The sequence below is a fragment of the Panthera uncia genome (genome assembly GCF_023721935.1).
Source record: "Panthera uncia isolate 11264 chromosome C1 unlocalized genomic scaffold, Puncia_PCG_1.0 HiC_scaffold_3, whole genome shotgun sequence".
Classification (NCBI taxonomy): Eukaryota; Metazoa; Chordata; class Mammalia; order Carnivora; family Felidae; genus Panthera; species Panthera uncia.
Window position 1 is genome coordinate 18,956,812 of NW_026057584.1, and position 22,905 is coordinate 18,979,716.

A 22,905-nucleotide genomic window follows, 5' to 3' on the forward strand; every position below is an offset into this window, starting at 1 on the left:
GGACTGCTCCCCACTAAGCCTGTTCCTAGAAGCAGGTTTATTTCAGCATCTGTCCTCAGCCTGGCTCAGCAGCGACACTAGAGTTAAAGTACAAGGTAGTGTGAAATGCAGATGACTTGGGGGAATGGGGGCTGGTGTGAATCTCTAATCCAGACCTTACAATGACTGGATGATTAATCATCTACACTGGGACACACTGGGAAAATGAAAGGGTACTTTTAGTAATTATGCTGGGACAACAGATGTAAACCAGGATGATTCCAGTTATAAACCTCAGCAGGGTTGGGATCACATACCCTTTGTCTCCTCCTTTTGCCCTTAGAAGCTATACTAATGAACCTTTCTACATTATGTAGCACATGCAGGGGCCCCTGGAAATTTCTTATTTTCCTACCCTTTCCCTAGCCCACCTGTCTACCTGAATGTCTCCCAACCTTCATACTTCCTCTTGCCCGACAGTGACAGACCATACTCAAGCACAACTGGGGAGAAAAGCTCTGTTTATACAAGTGGGACTAGGGAAGAGCAGTCCAGTGGGGACTCGGCTGTGCAGTGTTCTCTTAAGAGTCCGTGTAGTCTTGGGGTCAGGTCTCCTTCCCCAGCCTTTGCCTGGGGAACCTGGAGGATTGGTCTATCCTTTCCTTGGCTCTGAGCTTTAAGGAAGTTAGTGTGGAGGGGATAATGCCTCTTGGTGTTTCTCTGCTCCAAGCCCCTCTCTGGGTTTCTGGTGGCAACCATCGTTTGAGCCAGGGTTGATGAAAGAGATTCATCCTTTGGGACTGAGGTATGGGATTGAGGCTGTGGCAAGAGGAAGGAAGTCCAGCGGAGAGTATGCGAAGAAAGGGGCAGAAAAGATACCACAGGTGGAAAAACGAAGAAAGGGAAGAGAGAGAGAGTGAAAGATCAGGTCCTAGATTTGCTTGTTAGGAAAGGTGAGGTAATTTTGTGCTTAGGAATGCACAACCCAAAACCTGGTTTTTACCACCTCTGTTTGCCTTCTGGAGCATCCTTCCAGGTTTTTCTTACCGTCTCAAGCCAGCGCACCCACCCTTCCCAAGAAGTGCCCGCCTTAGGATTCATCCCCCTCTAGTCCTTCCCGGATGCAGATATGCACAAAGATGGAGGCTGGATGGAGGCTGGTGCCGTCCTTGGAGAGTAGGTGTATGTGGCGGTAGCCTGGAAAGGGGCAGGAGGACAGCATTAGGAAGGGAGCCGGAGCTGGACCGCTGGCCAGGGCTTGGGGGACCGGCCCACCTTGTTGCATGCAGGTCCAAGGAAGTGTGTACTGCCCAATAAAGTCGTGTCGGGTTTTCCAGTTGTAATCATTTACCACAAAACGCAGCAGGGCCAGTTCAGGCACCAGGACCTGGAAGCATAGTGTCTGCCCCCAGTATGGATTAAAACCTGAAGAGGGGGTGAAAGACGGTGGGAGTGAAGGGACAGATCATTGGCAGTTTTCTTTAACCCCATCCCGGGCCACTGTGATTTTCAGAGCGATCAGTGTGAGGGAGTCGAGGTGAGGCAATGGAGGCCCAGAGTGGGTGAGCAATTTGCCCACACTGTCGGAGCTTATAAGTAAGGGGCCAGGACTCAGACCCAAGATGTCCGAGCCCTTCTTTGTCCCGTTCTACACTGCTCCTCTTGGGGGTGGGAGAGGGGTGGTGACCAGGACTGTGCTTCATGGAGGGCAGCATGGTAGGAAAACGGCCATGTTCCTCCTCTCCCCCCAGCACTGCCCAGTCTCACCATTGTTCTCCACATAGTTCGTCTCTTGCCGGGTTGTGTCTGGGCGGACACCGAAGATTTCAACTCTCACCAGTGGATCCACAATGGACCTCTCTTTAGTCATGTCCTCCTTGGGGAGTTGCTGGCCACTGATCACCTGTAAGCAGGACTTGGAACCTCAATAGTTCCTGTTCCCAGCCCCGCTCCAGCTCACTCTTACACCCAGGGGAGGGGGGCGGGGATACACAGGACCTTGCGCTACGGCTTCTGGATTTGGGTAATACATTCTCTTCTAGTAATCTACCTGCAATTTAAAATGCATCCAAGTAGAAATTTAACAAGGTTTGGAAGCAGGTATGTTAACGTCAGCAACCCCTTTCCTGCATTTACTCTGCACCAGACATTGTTGTAGGCACTTTATGTTAATCACAACAACCCTGTGAGGTGGGTGGTATCATACCCCCATTCTGCAGGTGAGGAGCCAGAGGTTAAGGAACCTGCCCAGAGGTACACAGCCCGTGAACGGACTTGAACCGAGGCAACTGGCCCCAAAGACCACACTGTTCACAGTTGGGCTGTGCTGCCTCGTGAGGAATTCACCCATCACGCTCCCACCAGGCCCAGCCATCTCCTCCCCCTGCTTCTATCCCAGCTACCCTAGGCTCTGCCTGACAGTTTCTCCTCTCCAAGGTACCTGGATTAGGAGGGTCTGGGCTTTGAAAGGGCTGATGGGCCTCTCTGGGTGGAAGGAACTCTGGGTGTCACGCAGGAAGTCTGGCTTCAGCACATAGCCACAGCCACCGTTCTGGCGGAAGAGCCCATCACAGATGTCCATCTCCAGCCCCGCAGTCTGCACATTCATAGCCACTGAGAGCCCCAGGAGAATAGGAAGGAAGGATGTATCTCAGGAACCATCTAGGCCCTCTTTCAGGGGAGTAAGGAAATGTGTTGGGTAGAAGAGGGCCTGCTGGGAACACCCCCTTAGCATCTTTCTCAGCCTAGCACACTTCAAGCATTCCCCGGCCCTCTTGCCACCTGTGGCCCTTCCCCTCCCTCCTCCTTGTCCCTGCTGCCCCCTCACCCATCTGGCAACCCGCATTCCAGAGTTCCTGGGGGTTGTAGTTGGACGAATCTGTCCTCAGGCCACTGGGGTACACACGGCTTAACTGCCAGGCGTTGTGCTGCACAAACGCATTGCCTGCAAAAGGGATATAGTAGGGAGATGGCAATGGAGTGGAGTCCACCACTTCCCTGGCCCCAGGTACTTCACTCTTGTGCCCAGCACCTCGCAAGGCCAGCTCCGGAAGGCTTCACCATGCCTCTCTGTTCCATCCTGACCCGTCTCCCCAGGTTCCCTATCCCTGGAGCCATGAGCCCACTACTCATAACTCCTGTCCCTGTGCCTACTCTGAGGGGTTTCGTAGCTCCCTCGTCTCTCCTTTGTCCCTTTGTCCTCTTTCTTGGGACTCATCTGCCTGCCCAGCAGCCTGACCCTACTCATCCCAATTCCCTCCCTGGCCCTTCCTTTCGGTCCTGACCAGCCTCTTTGATGAGGCTCTTGGCCTTGGTTTCAGAGAAAGATGATGTCTCATAGAAGCGGTAGTGCTCCCTCGAGTGAGTGAAGCTGTGGAATGAGACGGCCTTCAAGTAGACAACCAGGGCAGAGAGGGATGGACACATGATGGGTTTGCATTTCTGGAAAAGGAGAAAATAGGAAGATGAAATTGAACCCTCAGCGATCTGAGAGGAAGGGGCCGGTGGCCAGGATCTGAATTTCCCCACCCAGCCTGAGCCTCTGCCCACTGCCTCCCCATTGCATTCCCCCTCCTGCCTCACCTGCTTGGGAAAGAGAAGGGACTCATGCTTGGAACTAGGAGCCTGAACCATAATCTGACAACAGATAGGCGTACAAAACGGCGGACACATCACAACCTGGGGATGGGAATGGGAATAAAGGCAGTCTACATACACTGATGGGACTGGTTTCAGCTTCTGGGCTTAAAGGGTCTGCTCTACTGTTACTTTCTGGGCAACAGGTTTGTAATGATTTTTAAGCAGAGGGGTGTCATCCTCCCTACCTCTCATCTTTTAAAACAATAGTGAATTTTGGTCAAACCCAGACAGATGCAAGGTATGCAAATGGGCATGGAAGTCACACCTGGAAGGATGTGAGGGTCCCAGAGTAATAGCGTTACATTTGTCTCCTGAATTCCCATTTCCTTCCCTGGACATGGTAGCAGGTTAGACACCACAGCCCCAGAGAGGACAGGGTAAGCCAGCAGTTAGTCAGCTAAGTCAAGGAAGCGCATGAGAAGGAAATGCAGGCTTCAAACCAGGATCTTGGCGGACCCACCAATGGCACCCCTTCCCCACAGGGAGTTGGACCACCTTGGCACAGCCTTCTTGAAGCTTTCGCCTTCCCTGACTTTCTGTTCCTTCTTTTTGGTCATTTCCGGCCCCTTCTCAGAGTCACCTTTTCCAAGAAGCTTTCTCTAAGCTCATTTTAGATGAGGCCACAGGCGTCCCTCCACTAAGCCCTACTTACCCAATACAGTAGAGCGTGTTTTTGTCCTCTTTCTCTCCCTCCCTCCCTCCTTTCCTCCCTCCCTCCCTCTCCTCTCCCTGCTCTCCCCACACCAGTGGTTTTCAATCTGGCCTTTAAGAAGATTGAGAATTAGTACAAAGATGTCTCAGGAGGGGCGCCTGGATGACTCAGTCAAGCATCTGACTTCAGCTCAAGTCATGATTTCTTGGTTCGTGGGGTCAAGCCCCATGTCAGGCTCTGTTCTGATGGCTCAAAGCCTGAAGCCTGCTTTGGATTCTGTGTCTTTCTCTTTTGCCCCTCCCCGACCTGAGCTTGCTTGCTCTCAAAAAATGAACATTAAAAAATGGTTATTTTAAAAAGATATCTCAGGAGTCAGCGGGGGGACCCAGGAGAGAGCCAAATAGGTGCTCCACCTAGGACAGCTCCACATTTATCTCTTTTGTATACGGAGCACCCGTATAAGATTTCATTCGAAAAAGATTTCATGGCCCAAAGAAGTTGGAAAGCCACTGCAATCTCTCTCTCTCTCTCTCTCTCTCTCTCTCTCTCTCTCTCTCTGACCATATATAGTGGTGCCATCCCTACACCTCGTTTTCTGGGGGTAAGGGGCGTTTTGCTCCTTGGCTCTCCACCTTGCTTGGCTCTAGTCTCTCCACACACGAACTCAGCTTATGGTACAGACCGACCCAGTGCTAGAGCGGAAAGACCACCCTCCTGGCCCACCTTGTCCTTCTTTTTGTCCTTACTGCGGGGGCTCAGCTCCTGGGGCTCAGACTCAAACTGGGCCTCCAGCTCTGGCTTAGCCTCCTGCTCTCCCTCCAGTTGAGACTCCAGCACTTCCTCCTCTTCCTCTTCCTCGAGGTCCTCCTCAAGGGTCTGTAGCTTCTTCCCCTTCACCAGGATCTTCCTCCTAAGTTCCTGGGGGTGGAAATGAAGGGACTTGTTTACTTGTCTGCTCTGGGCCCCTCCTGGGGACCATGCAGTGCCCACTGCTCTGATGGGACCACCTCAAAGACAGGGGAAGTGGGTGGTCAGGAGTGCCCATGGTGGGGGGCGGGGCGCTGCATGATACATACAGTAGGGATTCCCTATCCTTAAGCCAACTTGTAACATCCCTATCCATTTGGAAAACAATACATGGGACCCCTACCTCACATTTGAAGATTTCTCCCAGATTAAAGATTTAAATGTAAAGAACTAAGAGTATCAGAAAAAAATAGAGAATCTTTTTGAATAATCTTTCAGTGGGAAAGCCTTTAGAAACAGGAAGTGGAAAAAAGAAGAAAAAAAAAACAGGAGATGAAAACTCAGAAGACATAAAAAAGACGGGCAGATTTGACTACATAAAGCTTCAAATCCCCAATAGGGCATGGGGCGCCTGGGTGGCTCAGTCGGATGAGTGTCCGACTTCGGCTCAGGTCATGATCTCACAATTTGTGGGTTCGAGCCCTGCGTCGGGCTGACAGCTCAGAGCCTGGAGCCTGCTTTGGATTCTGTGTCTCCCTCTCTCTCTGCCCCTCCCCCACTTGTGCTCTGTCTCTCTCTCTCTCTCTGTCAAAAATAAATAAACATTAAAAACAAAATCCCCAATAAGGCAGAAGATGCAATAGTCCAAAAGCAAAGACTGCAAAAACAGATATTTTCCAAAGCATTTATATCTTTAACATTTAAAAACTTGTTATAGGGGCACCTGACCGGCTCTGTTGGGAGAGCAGGGGACTCTTCATCTCAGGGTCGTGAGTTCAAGCCCCACATTGGGCATGGAGCCTACTTAAAAATAGTAAAACAAACAAACAAACAGGGACGCCTGGGTGGCTCAGTCAGTTAAGCATCAGACTTTGGCTCAGGTCATGATCTCATGGTTCAAGTGTTCGAGCCCCACATTGGGCTCTGTGCTGACAGCTCAGAGCCTGCAGCTCACTTCGGATTCTGGGACTCCCTCTCTCTCTGCCCCTCCCCTGCTGACGCTCTCTCTCCCTCTGTCTCTCCTAAATAAATAAATAAATAAATAGTAAGTAGATAAATAAATAAAACCGCAACTACAGTTTCTTGCTTAGGAATCATCTCTGTAAAACAAACAAATTTGTTATGTATCAACAAAGATTACAAACCCAGGGTGACCTGGGGTTCCTGGGTAGCTCAGTCAGTTGAGTGTCTAACTCTTGATTTTGGCTTGGGTCATGGGATTGAGCCCCAAGTCAGACTCCATGCTGAGCATGAGTCTGCTTAAGATTCTCTCTCTCTCTCTCTCTCTCTCTCTCTCTCTCTCTCTCTCCCTCTGCCCCTCCCTACCCTGTATGAGCTCTATCTAAAATAAAATTTAAAAAAAGATTATAAACCCCAATAAAAGTGGGTAAATAATATAAATTAATCCAAAAGAAGAAAATATAGACCTTTCTTTTTTAAAAACTTGAACTTTTCTTTCTTTCTTTTTTTTTTTTTTTTTCCACATTTGCCACTCTGAATCATCTCACTACTGGAGTTGTTTGTAGTCATTCTCTTACACTGTTGGTTGGAATGCAATTTGGTTTTTTTCCTCCGGGGGCAACTTGGTAATAATTACCAAAATATCAACATGCAAACTCTCCAACCCAGCAATTTTACTTCTAGAAACCCATCTCACAGAAAGAATAAATGGACAAAGCTGTATGTAAAAATGAAAACTTAGCAACAACCTGAATGATTACCATTTACTGGTTGAATAAACGATGGTTCATAACAGAAAATAGAATACCACATAGGAAATAGAATAGCTATTAGAAGGAGCAAAATTATACATGAAAAGACATCCATGATATATACGGTATGTGAAATATAAAAGGGATATAGAAAAGGACCCCATGCACGTTTTTAAAAACATAAATATATATACACACACATGTTTATATAAGCATTTAAAAAAAACTATTGACGGGGCACCTGGGTGGCTTAGTCGGCTAAGCTTTCCAGCTCTTGATTTCAGCTCAGGTCATGATCTCAGGGTCGTGAGATCGACCTCGGATCAGGCTTACTGTGGAGCGTAGAGTCTGCTTGGGATTTTCTCTCCCTCTTTCTCTGTCCCTCCTCCACTCATATTCTCTCTCTCTCTCTCTCTCTCTCTCTCTCTCTCAAAATAAATGAACCTTAAAAATCTATTGACAGCTGTTTTGGGAGAGGCTGAGATTATGGTGGGGGACTTCCCTTTCTGTATATTATTTGTATAGTCTACAATAATTATGAACTATCAGGAAAAAAAAGATATTTCCATTGAAAAAAGAAATAAGTAAATAATTGATTTAAAATTTAGAGAACTATAAACAATTCTGTATTCAATTGTATTTTTTAAAAATTAAAATTGTTGGGACATCGGGTCATGGTATTGAGCCCCACGCTGGGCTCCACGTGAGTGTGGAGACTGCTTGGGATTCTCTCTCTCTCTCTCTCTCTCTCTCTCTCTCTCCTTCTGTCCCTCTCCCCTGCTCATGTTCTTTCCCTCTCTAAAATAAAAATTTTTTAATTAAAAAAAAGTGGTCTCCAAGATATTAAAGAGAAGGATAATCCATCTGAGGGTGAGGAGAAGGGAAAGGAGGGGCATGGAGGAAGGAGCCGAGATGGGGAGGGTATGGAAGCCACGGTAGAGCCCGGGCTCGGGGAACAGGGCGCCTACCTCAGGCGAGGGCAGTTGAGTGGGCAGCAGCCCGTCCAAGGTTGTGCTCAGCAATTGCTCCCCCAAGATCTCAGTCAGATGAAGCGCCATGACCTGCTGCTGCTCCCACGTGCAGTGGTTCTCCAGGGACAAGATGACTGGGTAGTCTGATGTCTGATAGGGAAGGGAGGGGACGCTGGAGCCAGAGTTCTATAGCCTGTAACTTCCTTGCATCTCCAGGCCTCCCCTGGTGACTCACTCAGCGGAGTACCCTGATGGCTAAACTCCTCTGACCCGATTCCAGGTGTCAAGGAGGTCTTTCTGGGTCTGGGGCCCACCCCATGTTTAAAAGTCACTGTTGGGGGAGCGCCTGGGTGGCAGAGTCGGTTAAGTGCCCGACTCTTAATTTCGGCTCAGGTCATGATCTCACGGTTGGTGAGTTCAAGCCCAGTGTCAGGCTCCAGGCTAATAGTCTGGAACCTGCTTGGAATTCTCTCCCCGCCCCTCTTCTGCCTCCCTGCTACTTGTGCATGCTCTTTCTCTCTCTCAAAAAAATAAAAATAAAAATAAAAATAAAAATAAATAAATAAATAAATAAATAAATAAGAAGAAAAATTAAAAAGTCATTCTTGGGATCCCAAATCTGAGACTTGTACCAGGTCTGACCCAGGTCCCTCTGGGACCTTTGAGTGTTTAGCCTCAGAGTGGGAAGGCTAGGCCATTCCCCTAACTATGTGCTCATGTGACACTCTCATCTCCCGATTCCTCTTGTCCCCCAGCCCTACCCACCATCTTCTCTGCTTCCTTATCCACCCTCTCCCAAATAGGTGACAGTTATTCAAGGTACTAGTTACTAACCTCTAGCAATAGCCTCTCTGACTACTAATTACTGGTGACATACCCAACCCTTATTCATAATCCTTTAATATTCGCCTGATGTTTCAGTTACACATATATGCTATTTGATATGACCTCCCCTGGATCCCTCTACCCTCTGCAGATCCAGAGCCAGCCGCTCCTCCCTCAGATCATCTTCCCTCACCAGTATGCTCATCCCGGGGCTCCTACCTGGAAGGCGTACTGTGCTACAGTGGCCACGACATCTTTGAACGGGATGCGGGAGGTCAGGGTGTGTCCATGGTAAACGATAGGCTCCCCACTAGGTCCGTCCCATATATCCACCTCCACACAGCGGCACCCCCTCTTCAGGGCCCTGCAAAAAACCCCAAACACCAAGAGACAGAGAGGTCAAGGTCTCCTCTTCCGACTAGGGACCCTTACCCACTCTGGAGAGAACAGTGCTCGGTGGCACTTATCTGTTAAGACCCTTTCATGCTACATCTCCGTGGGCCTTTCTCTGTCCACTGGAACACTGTTACAGCTCTCACCACCTCCACCCACCCCCCCCACCCCCAGCCCACCTAACTCACAGGCTGCCTTCAGCAAGTCATCACATATTGCCTCATGATGCTTCTGGTGTTCTGGTTGTGTACCGTTCTGCAGCCCCTGAGTTATTTAAACTCTTAGGAAATTTGTTTCTTTGTTTTTACATTTATTTATTTTTGAGAGACAGAGAGAGACAGAGCACAGGTGGGGGAGGGGCAGAGAGAGAAGGAGACACAGAATCCAAAGCAGGCTCCAGGCTCTGAGCTGTCAGCACAGAGCCTGACGCGGGGCTGGAACTCACAAACTGCGAGATCATGACGTGAGCCAAAGTCGGATGTTTAACCCAACTGAGCCACCCAGGCACCCCTATTTTTTTGTTTTTAAAGTAAGCTCTATGCCCAACATAGGGCTTGAACTCACGACCCCAAGATCAAGAGTTGCATGTTCTACCAACTGTGCCAGCCAAGCACCCCTCAAACTCTCAGTAAATTTATACTTTATTTTCTCTACTGAATGTCCTGGGGCAGAAACAATATATTTCACTAATCTTTGTATACCCTGAAGCTGCTAGTTCAGTTGCTGGCACTGTAAGTCAAGATATCTTGACTATTCAATCTAACCACAGATAATCACAATAAAAGCAGATACCACTTATTAGCTATTAACACATGGATTATCTCATTTAATCCTCACAACTCAGGGGGAGCCGGGGTGGCTCAGTCGGTTAAGTGTCCGACTCTTGATTTCAGCTCAGGTCATGCATGATCTGAGGTTCGTGAGATCGAGCCCCACATCGGGCTCTGTGCTGACAACGTGGAGCATGCTTGGGATTCTCTGTCTTCTTCTCTCTGCCCTGCCCCTGCCCCTGCCCCACTCAAAAATAAATAAATAAACATTTTAAAAAGTCCTCACAACTCAGAACAGGCATTGTTATCATCCCTATTTCATAGAAGGGGAAACTGAAGTACAGAGGGGTTAAGTACTTAGAATCAGAGTACCAAGCTCTGAGAGAGCTAGGATTTGACCTCAAATGGTCCGACTCCAGAACATACGTTTCTAACTTCTATGCACTACTGCTTTTGTGTAACATTTACTTTATTTGTTCAAAATAAACCTGTCAGGACCTCTGGGTTCCAGGAGCATTTCACAGCTTATGAAAGAGAAAGCAGCTCTATATACCCATAGAGTTTCAATACTAGTCTCCTGTCAGTCTTCAACATGTCCTTCAAGTCTCCCAGGGATCCATGGATCCTCAGCCCCAAGCCCCCCACCCCCCACCCCCAGGACATCTTCTCAATCCCTGTTAGCTACTGAGAGCACAGATGGCCCCTTCTCATGAGCTGGAGCCCTTCCCGCTGCACCGTATATATCCTTCGACGCTGCTCTGGCCACAAAGCTGGTCCCCCACTAGGTAGGTGTTGTGAGAGGAGTTGATATAATAGTGGTTCAGGGGTTGAGTCATATCCTGGTAGATGGGGAGGCAGGCTGGGTTGAAGACATCGCCATCCTTCGAGCAGAGGTAGCTGAGGAAGCCATCCAAGCTCAGCACATGTCGCACTTTGCCTAAGGTGGGGAGCAGGGGAATGCCAGAGTGAGAAGCTCTGAGTGAGAGCATCCCAGCACAACCCCAGCCCGTCTTTCACCCCACCCCCTCTTCCAGAGTCCTGACTTATAGATGGTGTCCACTCCCAGCCTCTAGATCCCAAAATGTGCCCCACCCACTGTCACTTCGATCATCGCCACCCTCAGAGAAAGTTAAAGCTACAAGGAGAAACATTAAGATCATTCTAGTCCAGCGGTGCCTGGGTGGCTCAGGTGGTTGAGCATCCAACTCCTAATTTCGGCTCCGATCACAATCTCACAGTTGTGGGATTGAGCCCCACGTCGGGCTCTGTGCTGAGCTGGGAGCCTGCTTGGGATTCTCTCTCCTTCTCTCTCTGCCCCTCCCCCACTAATGGTCTCTCTGTCTCTCTCAAAAATATATAAGCTTAAAAAAAAAAGTATTAGGGGCGCCTGGGTGGCGCAGTCGGTTAAGCGTCCGACTTCAGCCAGGTCACGATCTCGCGGTCCGTGAGTTCGAGCCCCGCGTCAGGCTCTGGGCTGATGGCTCGGAGCCTGGAGCCTGTTTCCGATTCTGTGTCTCCCTCTCTCTCTGCCCCTCCCCCGTTCATGCTCTGTCTCTCTCTGTCCCAAAAATAAATAAAAAACATTGAAAAAAAAAAAAGTATTAGTTAAAAACAAATCATTTTAATCATTCTAATCCAGTGCTATCCAATAGAACTTTCTGCAATGATGGAAATGTTCTATTCTGTGCCATCCAGTATGGTAGCTTCTAAACACATATGGCTACCGAGCACCTGAAATGTGGTTGTGTGACTGAAGAACTGAATTTAAAATTTTGATTTTAGCTAATTATTATTTTTTAAGTTTTAATTTATTTATTCTTTTAAGTAATGTCTACACCCAGTGTGGGGCTTGAACTCATGACCCCGAGATTAAGAGTCCCATGCTCTTCCAACTGAGCCAGCCAGGCACCCTGATTTTAGTTAATCTAAATGTAAATAGTCACACAGAGCTCATGGTTACCATAATGGACAGCATAGTATTCAATGCAAAGGGTTAATTTTATAGATGGGGAAGCTGAGGACCAGAGAGAAACAAAGTCAAAGACTCAGTGGCATGACCGAGGTACCTGTGGTTTATTCCCTGGGCTGCGTAGCTGCTGCCGACCATGACCTGAGGGTTTCTTCCTATCATCAATTCTTAGATGGTATTTTGAAAAGTATTTGTCCAATATCACCTTACACTACACTTTCTTTGATGGTAGGGTCCTGTCACTCCTTCCATAGCCCTCACCCATCTCAGCATGGGCTTCATACAATACCAACAATGACAACTAATACTGAGCACTTATACCTGGGACGTTCCATGCAGCATCTCTCTTAATGCTCTCACCGACATGATGAGGCAGATATAATATAACCCGCCCTGAGAGGTTAGGTAACATAACTAGTAAGTGAAGGAGCTGGGATTTGAACCCAGGCAGCCAGGTGTCTGAGCCACACCCATATCACTGGGCTGTGCCATCTCACTGAGGTTAACAACACTGCAGGGGGGGTTCTCTTGGGAGGCCAAACAACTTGACTCTAATGCCCAGCTTCCTTGCTCCAGCTTTGACAAGGCCTAGAGATGGAGAAAAGCAGTGGCAGGAAGTCAGGCAGGAAGTTTTCTTCTTGACAGTAATAACTTAAATCACGAGGGTAAATCCACAGTTGCCAGATACTTCTCATGTTCATCATTTCATTCGGTAACCAATTATTTTACAAATGAGCAAAACATGTCTCACTTTGCCCAGGGCTACTCAGTTAGTAAGAAGTACGGTGGGGAAGAGGAGAAAGCAGGCAAAAACCTCTCTGACCTCGGCTGCAGTAACTTCTAACTCAACATGTCTCTGGAGGCAAGGGAAACAAAAGCAAAAATGAACTATTGGGACCTCATTAAGATAAAAAGCTTCTACATGGTGAGAGAAACAATCAGCAAAACTCAAAGGCAACTGACAGAATGGGAGAAGATATTTGCTAACAACATATCAGATAAAGGGTTAGTATCCAAAATCTAAAAAGAACTTATCAAACAATCCAGTGAAGAAATGGGCAAAAGACATGAATAGACACTTGTCCAAAGAAGACATCCAGATGGCCAACTGACACATGAAAAATGCTCCACATCACTCATCATCAGGGAAATACAAATCAAAACCACAATGAGATACCACCTCACACCTGTCAGAATGGCTAAAATTAACTCAGATGATGACAGATATTGGCGAGGATGTGGATCTCTTTTACATTGTTGGTGGGAATGCAAGCTGGTGCAGCCACTCTGGAAAACAGTATGGAGGTTCCTCAAAAAACTAAAAATAGAACTACCCTATGACCCAGCAATTGCACTACTAGGCATTTATCCAAGGGATACAGGTGTGCTGTTTCGAAGGGACACATGCACCCCCATGTTTATAGCAGCAGTATCGACAATAGCCAAAGTATGGCAAGAGCCCAAATGTCCATCAATGGATGAATGGACAAAGAAGATGTGGTTTATATATCCAATGGAGTATTACTCAGCAATCAAAAAGAATGCAATCTTGCCATTTGTAACAACGTGGATGGAACCAGAGGGTACTATGCTAAGTGAAACAAGTCAGAGAAAGACAAATATCATATCACTCATATGTAGAATTTAAGATACAAAACAGATGAACATAAGGGAAGGAAAGCAAAAATAATATAAAAACAGGGAGGGGGACAAAACACAAGAGGTTCTTAAATATAGAGAACAAACTGAGGGTTGCTGGAGGGGCTGTGGGTGGGGGCATGGGCTAAACAGGCAAGGGGCATTAAGGAGGACACTTGTTGGGATGAGCACTGGATGTTATATGTAGGGGATGAATCACTGGACTCTACTCCTGAAATTATTATTGTACTATATGCTAACTAACTTGAATGTAAATTTAAAAATAAATAAATAATTTTTAAAAAGGAAAAAGAAAAAAAAAAAGAAGTACAGTGGGGAGTTGAGCCCAGGTCTCCTGGCTGATACGATGCTCTGCAGCCAGAGTATAGTAACTGCCAGGTGAATGCAGGGGAGGGAACATCCAGAAGGACCGGCAGTAGAATAAATGTAACTGATGTCTACCAGATCCTGCACTGGAAAGGGAAGATCCCACTTCTAAAGCCTCGGCATTCTTCTTCTATTTAGTTTTCTGAAATGATTTCTTTATAGCCCCCTTTCTTCTCTGAGCATGAACAGGTATCTGGAATCAGCGATTCCAGCCCTTTCTGTTTGACTCTAAGTTCCATGAGGGCAGTGTCCTTGTCCAACCTCCTCCTGCTGTATTTCTGGTCCTGAGCCTAGGTCCTGGCCCATGACAGGTGCTCAATAAGCATTGGCTGACGTAGTGAGTGAACGAATGAATGAAAGGGCGTTGGGAGTTGAGACCTGGAAATGTGGGTCCCTTGTCCAGCTCTCGTTCATCTCGTCTCTAATCCTCATGTTCCACAGAGGTATGAGGAAAGGGTCAAGTGACTCGGGTTTGAATCCTGATTCTTCCTCTCATTAGCTGTTGGCTTTGAGCAGCTCATTTGATCTTTCTAAACTCTAGTTCTCTTCTTTCGCACAACTGACTTAGTAACAGAACCCACTTCAACAGGCCATTGGAAGGATGAGGAGAGAAAAGGCATGTAGCAATGTTGGCACATGACGGGATACTTAGCAGAAGCTGAATAAAGATTATGCTTTTGATTTACAAGGTTGTAGGGAGGACTAAATGAAGCAAGTGATGTGAAAGTGCCTTGTAAATCACCTATTATTAATGTCAGTTCCTGCTATTCTGAAGGGCATGGAGGGCAGGGAGATGTCCACTGAAGGGGCAGGGAGAAATGTCTGAAGGCAGAGAGGGCGTATGTTAGTGGTGCTTACTAAAAGCTAGGTGACTGGCCTCCTCATCACGCCCCCTCAGCCAGGGACTGACTAGCTTCCTTCCCCAGGGGCTTAGCGACTCAAGAACCACTCGGAGAATTTGGAGAGCTCAGGAAAGGGCAGAGACCCAGCACTTAAAGAAACAACAAACAGGGACCATGAAGGAGCTAGAGGAAGAGGAATCATATGTGCTAGAGGAGAAGCCAAGGCAAGAGGACCAAGGATCTCCCTTTTCCCCTGGGGACAAACGTTGATACCAGGAAGAACTTATTCTGAAAGTGAAGCAGGAGCAGAGTGGAAGAGAGGGGACTTAAGGAAGGGTCTTCCTCTGGAGAGATCCAGCACGATGGGAGACTCCTGTCTTACTTGGGAAGGAAATCACTGCTCTCCTTCCCAGGGAGTGGTTGAATGAGAGGATAATGATAGCACAGGGACTGGCATACGGGTAGACTCAGCCTTCCCTGAGCTAGGCAGAAGGCAGCTTGGCTCTGGACCTTTGTAATCCTGGTCCCCCTCCCCGCCCCATGACCTGTGCCTCTCCACCCTCTGGTCCTCTTACCGCTATCTGAAGGCTCATAGCGGTCGATGAGTTCCAGAGCAAGGTCTGAAGCTCTTTCTCCTTCTTTCTGCTCCTCTCGGAGGAAATCCACAAATTCCAGCAGGGTCAGCTTCTGCCCATCAGCTGAAAAGTTTTCAAACACTTCCTGCACCTCAGGGCGCTTAGTCAACGCCTTATAGAACTCTACAAATTCTTCTCCTTCCAGAGTCCCAGACTGGGATGTGTCTGCTGCCTGCAAGAGAGGGTTTAGAGGACTGTGGACAAATCCTTTTAAGAGCAAATTTTATGGTTTCAACTTGCCTTGTAAGGGCAATCTTACTGACAGATGGATACAAACACATTTCCACAGTATGCCCACAGAACTCCTGACATTTAGTGTTCATAGAAGACACTTTGGTAAGTAAAAAGCAAAATGGCAGCCACACCATTTGCTACTAGAGAAAAACTTCAATTAGAAAGAGTGAAATGCCCCCCAACAAGGTCAAAAGATCCCTCCTCCTATTTGCTCACATTCCAGTTGGAGTTTTCCATTGATACCAGGCACCTGTGAAATTCTGGCTATGGACAGAGAGGTCCTTGAGCTACGACATAGTAATGTATTGTTTGCCTTTCATAAGATTATGAATCATCTTTCCTTTTTTAAATTAATTTATTAAAAAAGATTTTTTAAGTTTATTTATTGTGAGAGACAGAGTGTGAGCAGGGAAAGGGCAGAGAGAGAAAGAGAGAGAGGGAGAGAGAGAATCCCAAGCAGGCTCTACACTGTCAGTGTGGAGCCCGATGCAGGCCTCGAACTCACAAACTGTGAGATCATGACCTGAGCTGAAACCAAGAGACAGATGCTTAACTGACTGAGCCACCCAGGTGCCCCATGAATCATCTTTCTAAGAAGACCGAAGGGTAAGAAGCATGCCCGACACTTTCCATCGAGCCTGGCATAGTGGTAGGGTGCATAGGAGAGATTCAACAAAGAGCGATGCTGGATGGGGCCAGAGTACTTCTGGCCAACTGAGAATGTGGCCTTGCCTGGCTTCTGAAAACCCTTCCCCAAAAGACTCACTTGGAAAAGCTGCAAGGCATATTCCTGGTCCATTTCCACATTCATCAGGTGTAGTAACCGCTGGACCTCTGGGAAACTCATGCGACCATCCTGGTTCTTGTCTCCACGCTGGAACCAGTCACTCAGCCACCCAGGTGTGAGTCAAGGCAAAAGCACCATGTGTGTGTCTGTGTGTGCAGATGAGTGTGCATGTTCATCCACTGACACCTTCTCCCCTATCATCTTCCCAGTCTCTCCTCCATGGCCAATGCATTTTCCACATTAGCTGCCAGAATAATCTCCCCAGAGATCTATCTTGTCCTTGCATGGCTTACGTGCCTGCAGGGGCCTCCCTGTTGCCTGCAGAAAGGAGCCCAAGTTTCTTAACATAGATGAAGGTCTTCACCCCCATGAGCTGGCCCCCACCCATCTTCTTGCCACACCTCTATCCTCCCTGTACTTTGGCCAGACTTAGCAACCCCCCCACTCTCTGATGTCCCACTCTCCCTCCTGCTCTTCAATGTTCTATGTCTGGGCCTTTACTCATGCTATTCCCTCAGGCAGGAGAGCCTTTCCCTCCTTCTTTATGTTCAAATTCTACTCCTTTTCAAGGCTCGGCTCAAATGCAACTTCCTGCCTAACGTTTTCTTAGAGCTCTCTTAGCTAGAATTAAGTATTTCTCCTTCCTTTGAACACCCACAAATAATCTAAGTCCCCTAACACTTCTAAGATACTTAGGTTACTTACACAATTCCATTTTTTTTCCAACGACCAAAACAATGCCTGAGTCTCACTGATCTTTGTACTTCTAAAGTGTGGTATAGTGACTGACACCTTCTGCTTAATAAATGGCAAATGAATGAATGAATGAATGAATGAATGAGTAAATGAATGAACAAACTGGCATGGAAGGTGAATACAATCTAGGAAACCTGAATCAGTCAACACCACTAAAGCTGCTTCCCAGTCCTATGCCAGCTAATGCCACTGGGATCTTCTGTTCAGCTCTCAAGATCAGTACCTTGTTTGGCCTTTTGCCTCTCACTGTCCCAATCCTGAAGGGCCTAACTTCTGCCCACTCTCTGCCTGGCTGTTTTTTGCTGTCCCAAGTCTCCATTACTCCTCCAATATCCTCTGCCTCATATTGGCCTGAGCTGCCCTTTCCCACCCCAACTGGACTCTTAGACCCCCCTATCCCTACATGCCCCGCACCCACCCACCCCCCATCCTTAGCCCTGCAGCTCCTTCAGTGACCCCTGGTCCCCACTCTGACTCCATCCTGCTGATACTGGTCCAGCCGCTCCTTTTGGTCCATGCTGGTGACAAAGTCCACCAAATGCTGGAGCCCCTGCATCCATATCTGGGCCTCCTCAACGCTGTTGGCCACCAGGTCCAGGTTGGAACGGCGGCCATGGAAGACGATGGTGAAGCCCTGCTCCAGGGGGAACTCCTCTGCCAGGCTGCGCAACAGCTCAGACTCATGGCCCTCACGCACTGTCTCCACATCAGAGATTGAGACTGCCGGAGAAGAAACGAGTGGGGCACTGAGGAAGAGAATCCACCAAATTGCAGGGGCTAAGGGTCAAGGACCAGTACTCCCTTCCTCTCTGTGAAGCCATAGGGAAGAGGAACTCCAACCTCCACAGGATGAAACCCCTGAATCCTTAGTACAGGGAGATGCAGACCCCTGGGATTCAAGATTCCCCATGAGTCACGGCCATTTTCATAGGCAGCATGGTAAGGGGCCTGTGCTGGGAGTGGCAAGACCTGGCTTTTGGCCACCAGCTGGCAGTGTGACACAGACCAAAATGACTTAACCCCTCTGTGCTCTCATCTGAAATAAGGGGTGGTCCCTTCCGTGGCCGGGCCACAGAATGTCTCAGGTCCTTAGACTCTAGGGGACAGGGCTCTAAACCCCCTTTACCAACATCCTGCCTTATCTCCTCTCTGAATTTCAGCTCCCATGTAGAGGAATCACAGGAGGACTGTCAGGGCTGACAGAAGGAAACACTCTTGAAGTATACATAGTAGCAGTTACACCGAATCGTGATGTGCCCAAATTCAATTCCCCTGTTCCAGGTTTGAGGGCTTCCTCTTTCCAGATGTCTAGGGGAGAGCCAGAGAAATTCTTCCACCCCCTTTCCTCAGCTGGAGGTGGTGTGGCTGGTGAATTTTGATTATATCTCTAAAGCAGACTCTCTTAGATGTGTCCTGTGATCAGATTTTTAGAGGGTTCATAAGGCATCTCTGGCCAATAGGATGCACACTGCTATGTTGCATTTATGATTTTTAAAAATATTCATCATTGTGGCTAATGCATTAAATGCATCCTGGCTTTAGGTCCCATGCTAGGTGCTTTATACATGAACTCATTTAGTCCCTGTAACCATCTAGGCAGGTAGTGTTTAATCCCTATTTTGCAGATGAGGAAACTGAAGCTTAATTTAAGTAACTTGTCCACTCAGCTAGAAAGCTGCAGAGCAAGGGTTTTAATCCAAGCAGCCCGATGCCTGAGATCATGCCTTAATTTAATAGTAATAAAATATAACCTGTGATTTATTGAGCCTTATTATATGCTAGGGCTCTCCTAAGCCCTTTACATGCAATAACTGGTTGAATCCTCATAAATAGCCTTACGAGGCAAGTGCTGTTATAATTTCCACTTTGTAGGCTAGGAGAGAGACACAAGAGGGACAGCACAAGGACACATTGTAGGATCCCGGTCCCTCCCCTGCTCTCTAGCTGCTGGCCTCTTCAGAGTCCTGTCTACCCAGCACGCCCACCCCTAGCTATCCACGTGACTCACAGCTGGGCTTGGCCTTGCCTCCTGCCTGCCGGGCATGCCAGACTGTCATGCCATCATCCTGAAGTCTGAAGTATCTTAGTTTCTTCCAGCTTTTGGACCTCACCTTGCGCGCCAGCATGCCTTTCTGCATCAGCAGCACATCTTGATTGATGGGCAGCCCTGGGCCAGGAGAAGAAGGGGCTGGGTGGGTAGCTGGCAGGGAGGGTGGAGGGCCCAGGAGGAGCTCTTGGGACAGGGGTCCAGACTCCTCCCCTTCCCTGGGCTGTGTCTCCAAGCCCTCCTCTCCTGCTGGGGTACTCACGGCCTTGCATCAAGGACACCATCGCCTACTGCTCCACAAGCTGGTGCCAGTCACCTAAAGGAGCAAGGAGGAACAAAAAGCTTTGGGTTAATACTGGTGGTCTTAGAATAATAGATCAAAGGAGGAAGAGAAGGAAACCAGTGTGCCCTGACTGGCCACTATGTGCTAGGTACCTCGTCTACAGACCCTTCAGCTCTTTTTACTTCCAGTTCGAGTTTGTTAGACTCTGAGGCTTAGAGAGGCTAAGAAACCTGCATCAGATCACATAAGATTCAGAATTTAAAGCCAAATATGTCTGATTCCAAAGCCTCTGCTGTTTCCCATAGCCAGCTCCAGAGAGGGCTACACCAGAGCTTTCTGCCCAATACCCCACATTCTGCTGGGTAACCTGCATCATCCTTCTTAGCTCCTGATTATTAGGGACTACCATCAAGCTGGCTGCTCCCTTTAAGAACCTGGAATCTCTCTAGATCCTAGTCTTCTCTTCTCCAGATGGAATCACCCCAGCTTCTCTATCTTGGGAGCCCTCTCCACGCTCCTGTACAGATCAACCAGCTCCTGGGGACCAGGGCAGAGCATCTCTTTTGTCTCTTCTGTGACACTTAGTGCCATACTTGCAAAATGAGCCATCTCCTTCTGCCTTCACACAGTAAAGCATATTTTATACTCCTTGGCCTAACAGTTATTCTCAGTTTAATGGACCAGGTAAGTTATGTAGTCTCAGAACTGCATTTTGTTACATTTTTTTAATGTTTATTTATTTTTGAGAGAGAGAGAGAGAGAGACAGACAGACAGACAGACAGAACGTGAGTGGGGAAGGGGCAAAGAGAGACAGAGATAGAATCTGAAGCAGGCTCCGGGCTCTGAGCTGTTGGCACAAATCCCGACATGGGGCTCGAACTCACGGACTGTGAGATCATGACCTGAGCTGAAGTCAGACGCCTAACCGACTGAGCCACCCAGATGTCCTAGAACTGCGTTTTCAAGTCCTCTCTACCTACTAAAAAAGATAACCTTCTTTAAGATCTATGCTAATTTAGGACCTGGGTAGGGAACAACAAACTTCCCTTGAAAAGAACTAGAAGACTTGATACGTAGCCCCTATAAGAAATTATCAACTCTTGACGAAATCTTTCTGGAACTGGCAAAGTTCATGAAGCATAAAGCTCTATGCTTTGTATAAGCAAAGGAACTGCACTTGAATAGAATTGTTGTGTTTTTTAATTGATAAGTTAAAAGTTTTGACAATGGTGAGTATCTAAAACCTGAAAAGCATCTCTAAAATCAGTCAGATAGTGCTCCATTAAAACATCGTGAAGTTCAACTCCCTATATTTCATAAATGAAAAGCAGAAGTCCAGAAATGTGATGTGACTTGTCTCAGGTCACATGGCCTATCAGTGCCGTATCTCTGTTTAGTTGGAAGAGCCTATAAATCTTTAGGGAAAATGTGGGGGGTCACTGAAAATACAGCTTCCCTGACTGTAGGACCCAAAGCTGAAGTCCAGGAATGTGATAGACACAATGAAGGCTTCTTTCCTTCCTTCCTTTCTAAAAAAAATTTTTTTAATGTTTATTTATTTTTGAGAGTGACAGAGAGATCACGAGCTGGGGAGGGACAGAGAGAGGGAGACACAGAATCCGAAGCAGGCTCCAGCCTCCGAGCTATCAGCACAGAGCCCGACACGGGGCTGGAACTCACGAACTGCAAGATCATGATCTGAGCCAAAGTTGGACACTCAACCGACTGAGCCACCCAGGAGCCCCTCTTTCTTTTTTAAAGTAGACTCCACACCCAGTGTGGAGCCCAACATGGGGCTTGAACTCACAACCATAAGACCAAGACCTGAGCTGAGATCAAGAGTCCGATGCTTAACCGACTGAGCCACCCAGGCGCCCCTACAGAAGACTTTCTAAAGGACTAGCGAACATGCAGGGGCCCAGAGGGAGAGGAGAAGGTTGGCAACCAATCCATATCTAAGTGGGAAGGACAACTTGAGGCAGCTCTCAGGAGAGACAGAACCCCGAGACAGTTCCAAAAAGCAAAGGTTTTGCTGGCTGAAGCTGAATATGTGAGCCTGGATGAGACCAGAAGAAGCCTCTGGATGGACAAAGGGGCCCAGAGTGCTTCACGAGAGGCAGAAAAACAGCTCTGCTCTTTTGGGTGGTGATGCAGTCTGGAATCTGAGGCTTGCAAAAGCCGAACGAAGACTGAAGTAATAGGTGCTCTCCTAAATGTCTCAGGTCCTCCCTCAGACTCTAGGGGACAGGGATCTAATTCCCCTTTGCCAACATCCTGCCTTCTCTCCTCACTGAATTTCAGCTTCCATGTCTGGGGCATAGGGACTCTGGGATGGGGTGGGTCTCAGCCCTGGGAAAAGACAGAATTACCTTCCCTTACACCTGTGTCCAGAAGCCTCACCAGAATGTCCTGAAACATGGGAAGCCCACAGGAAGCCTAAGCTCCAGTGCTGGGACACTCCTAGTTTTGAGCCTATCTCCTCTCAAATGAGCCTTAGGAAAAAAAAAAAAAAATTCTTTTTAAGTAGTCCAACACAAGGCTCGAACTCACAACCCTGAAATCAAGACCTGAGCTGAGATCAAGAGTCAGAAGCTTAACTGACTGAGCCATCCAGGTGTCCCTCTTTGGAAATTTATCCAAGGCTTTTTGTCAGACTCCTCCAACCCCAGGGCTTGCCTTGCTCTTCCAATTCTGCTCCCATTCCTGACTCGCTATTTGAAACCTAGATCCAGGCAACATGTGGCCATACGAGGGCCAATTCCAACTCAGGGAGCCCCAGGATATCAGAACTGGGCTTCATTTTATAGAGAAGGGGACTGAGGACTAGAAAGATTAACTGAACTGCCAGAGTCATCGAATGAATTAACTAAATAGCATAAGTGGGACTAGAACCATGGTTCCATATGTCCAGCTTGGAGATTTCACCAAGGCTCTGCCCTTAGGAAGGGTTTTGTCTCAGAAGCAGGTTAGGGCAGGGCTACGAATCCATGGGGGACGTGGGCGTTTTGTCTTTCCTCTCTGTCATCTTCTGCCCCCACCATGTCCCACTTAGTAGCCTTTCTTTTCTTTCTTCCAGTTTCTCTCCTCCCCCATCCTGACACCTTCATTTTCCCTTCCCTCAGCTCACCCTTCTCTCCTGTTCCTGTCTGCCTCCCTACTTGCCTCCTTGTCAGCCTCTCTGTGCTCTCTTTTCCTCCTCCTTCTCCCCGCCTCCCCCCTCCCCCCAGGCTCACCTCTTCCTCTCTTTCTTTCTCTTCTAATTCCCAATACCTCTGGTTCTTGTCCCCTGTGGAGATTTTGAGACTGGGGTCCAGGAGGGAGGAGGACACTCAGGAGTGCACCCCCTCCACTCAGGCTCACTTTCTCCGTATCCTAGGAGACGGACTGAACACACTGCCCAGAGAACGTGACTTAGAACC

General features: G+C 47.9%; 1 protein-coding gene across 2 annotated transcripts; it reads right to left on the minus strand.

Moving 5' to 3' along the window:
- Positions 1-483: 483 nt before the first annotated feature.
- PLCD4 (phospholipase C delta 4) lies at positions 484-22,887 on the minus strand. Of its 2 annotated transcripts, XM_049614883.1 has the most exons (16): positions 22,720-22,887; positions 19,465-19,518; positions 19,164-19,322; positions 17,647-17,875; positions 16,379-16,508; positions 15,319-15,550; positions 10,643-10,844; positions 8,964-9,108; positions 7,917-8,069; positions 4,994-5,188; positions 3,264-3,420; positions 2,807-2,923; positions 2,420-2,592; positions 1,747-1,882; positions 1,255-1,404; positions 484-1,176 (listed from the first exon to the last, which is right to left on the minus strand). In XM_049614883.1, the coding sequence occupies exons 2-16, from the start codon at positions 19,484-19,486 to the stop codon at positions 1,070-1,072; spliced, it is 2,307 nt and encodes a 768-aa protein (XP_049470840.1). In that variant the 5' UTR covers positions 19,487-19,518; positions 22,720-22,887; the 3' UTR covers positions 484-1,069. The 2 variants fall into 2 exon arrangements, with proteins under 2 accessions (XP_049470840.1, XP_049470839.1); XM_049614882.1 differs by lacking the exons at positions 17,647-17,875; positions 19,164-19,322; positions 19,465-19,518; positions 22,720-22,887 and adding an exon at positions 3,562-3,657 and having other exon boundaries at positions 16,379-16,660.
- Between the last annotated feature and the right edge of the window lie 18 nt (positions 22,888-22,905).

Bases quoted from the DNA above. Each gene is read 5' to 3' on its own strand.
- PLCD4 (XM_049614883.1), bottom strand. From the start codon at position 19,486: ATGGTGTCCTTGATGCAAGGCC. The intron at 19,323-19,464 runs GTGAGTACCCCA...CTCCTGGCCCAG, and splicing joins GGTGTCCTTGATGCAAGGCC to GGCTGCCCATCAATCAAGAT. The intron at 5,189-7,916 runs GTAGGCGCCCTG...TTCCACCCCCAG, and splicing joins CTCAACTGCCCTCGCCTGAG to GAACTTAGGAGGAAGATCCT.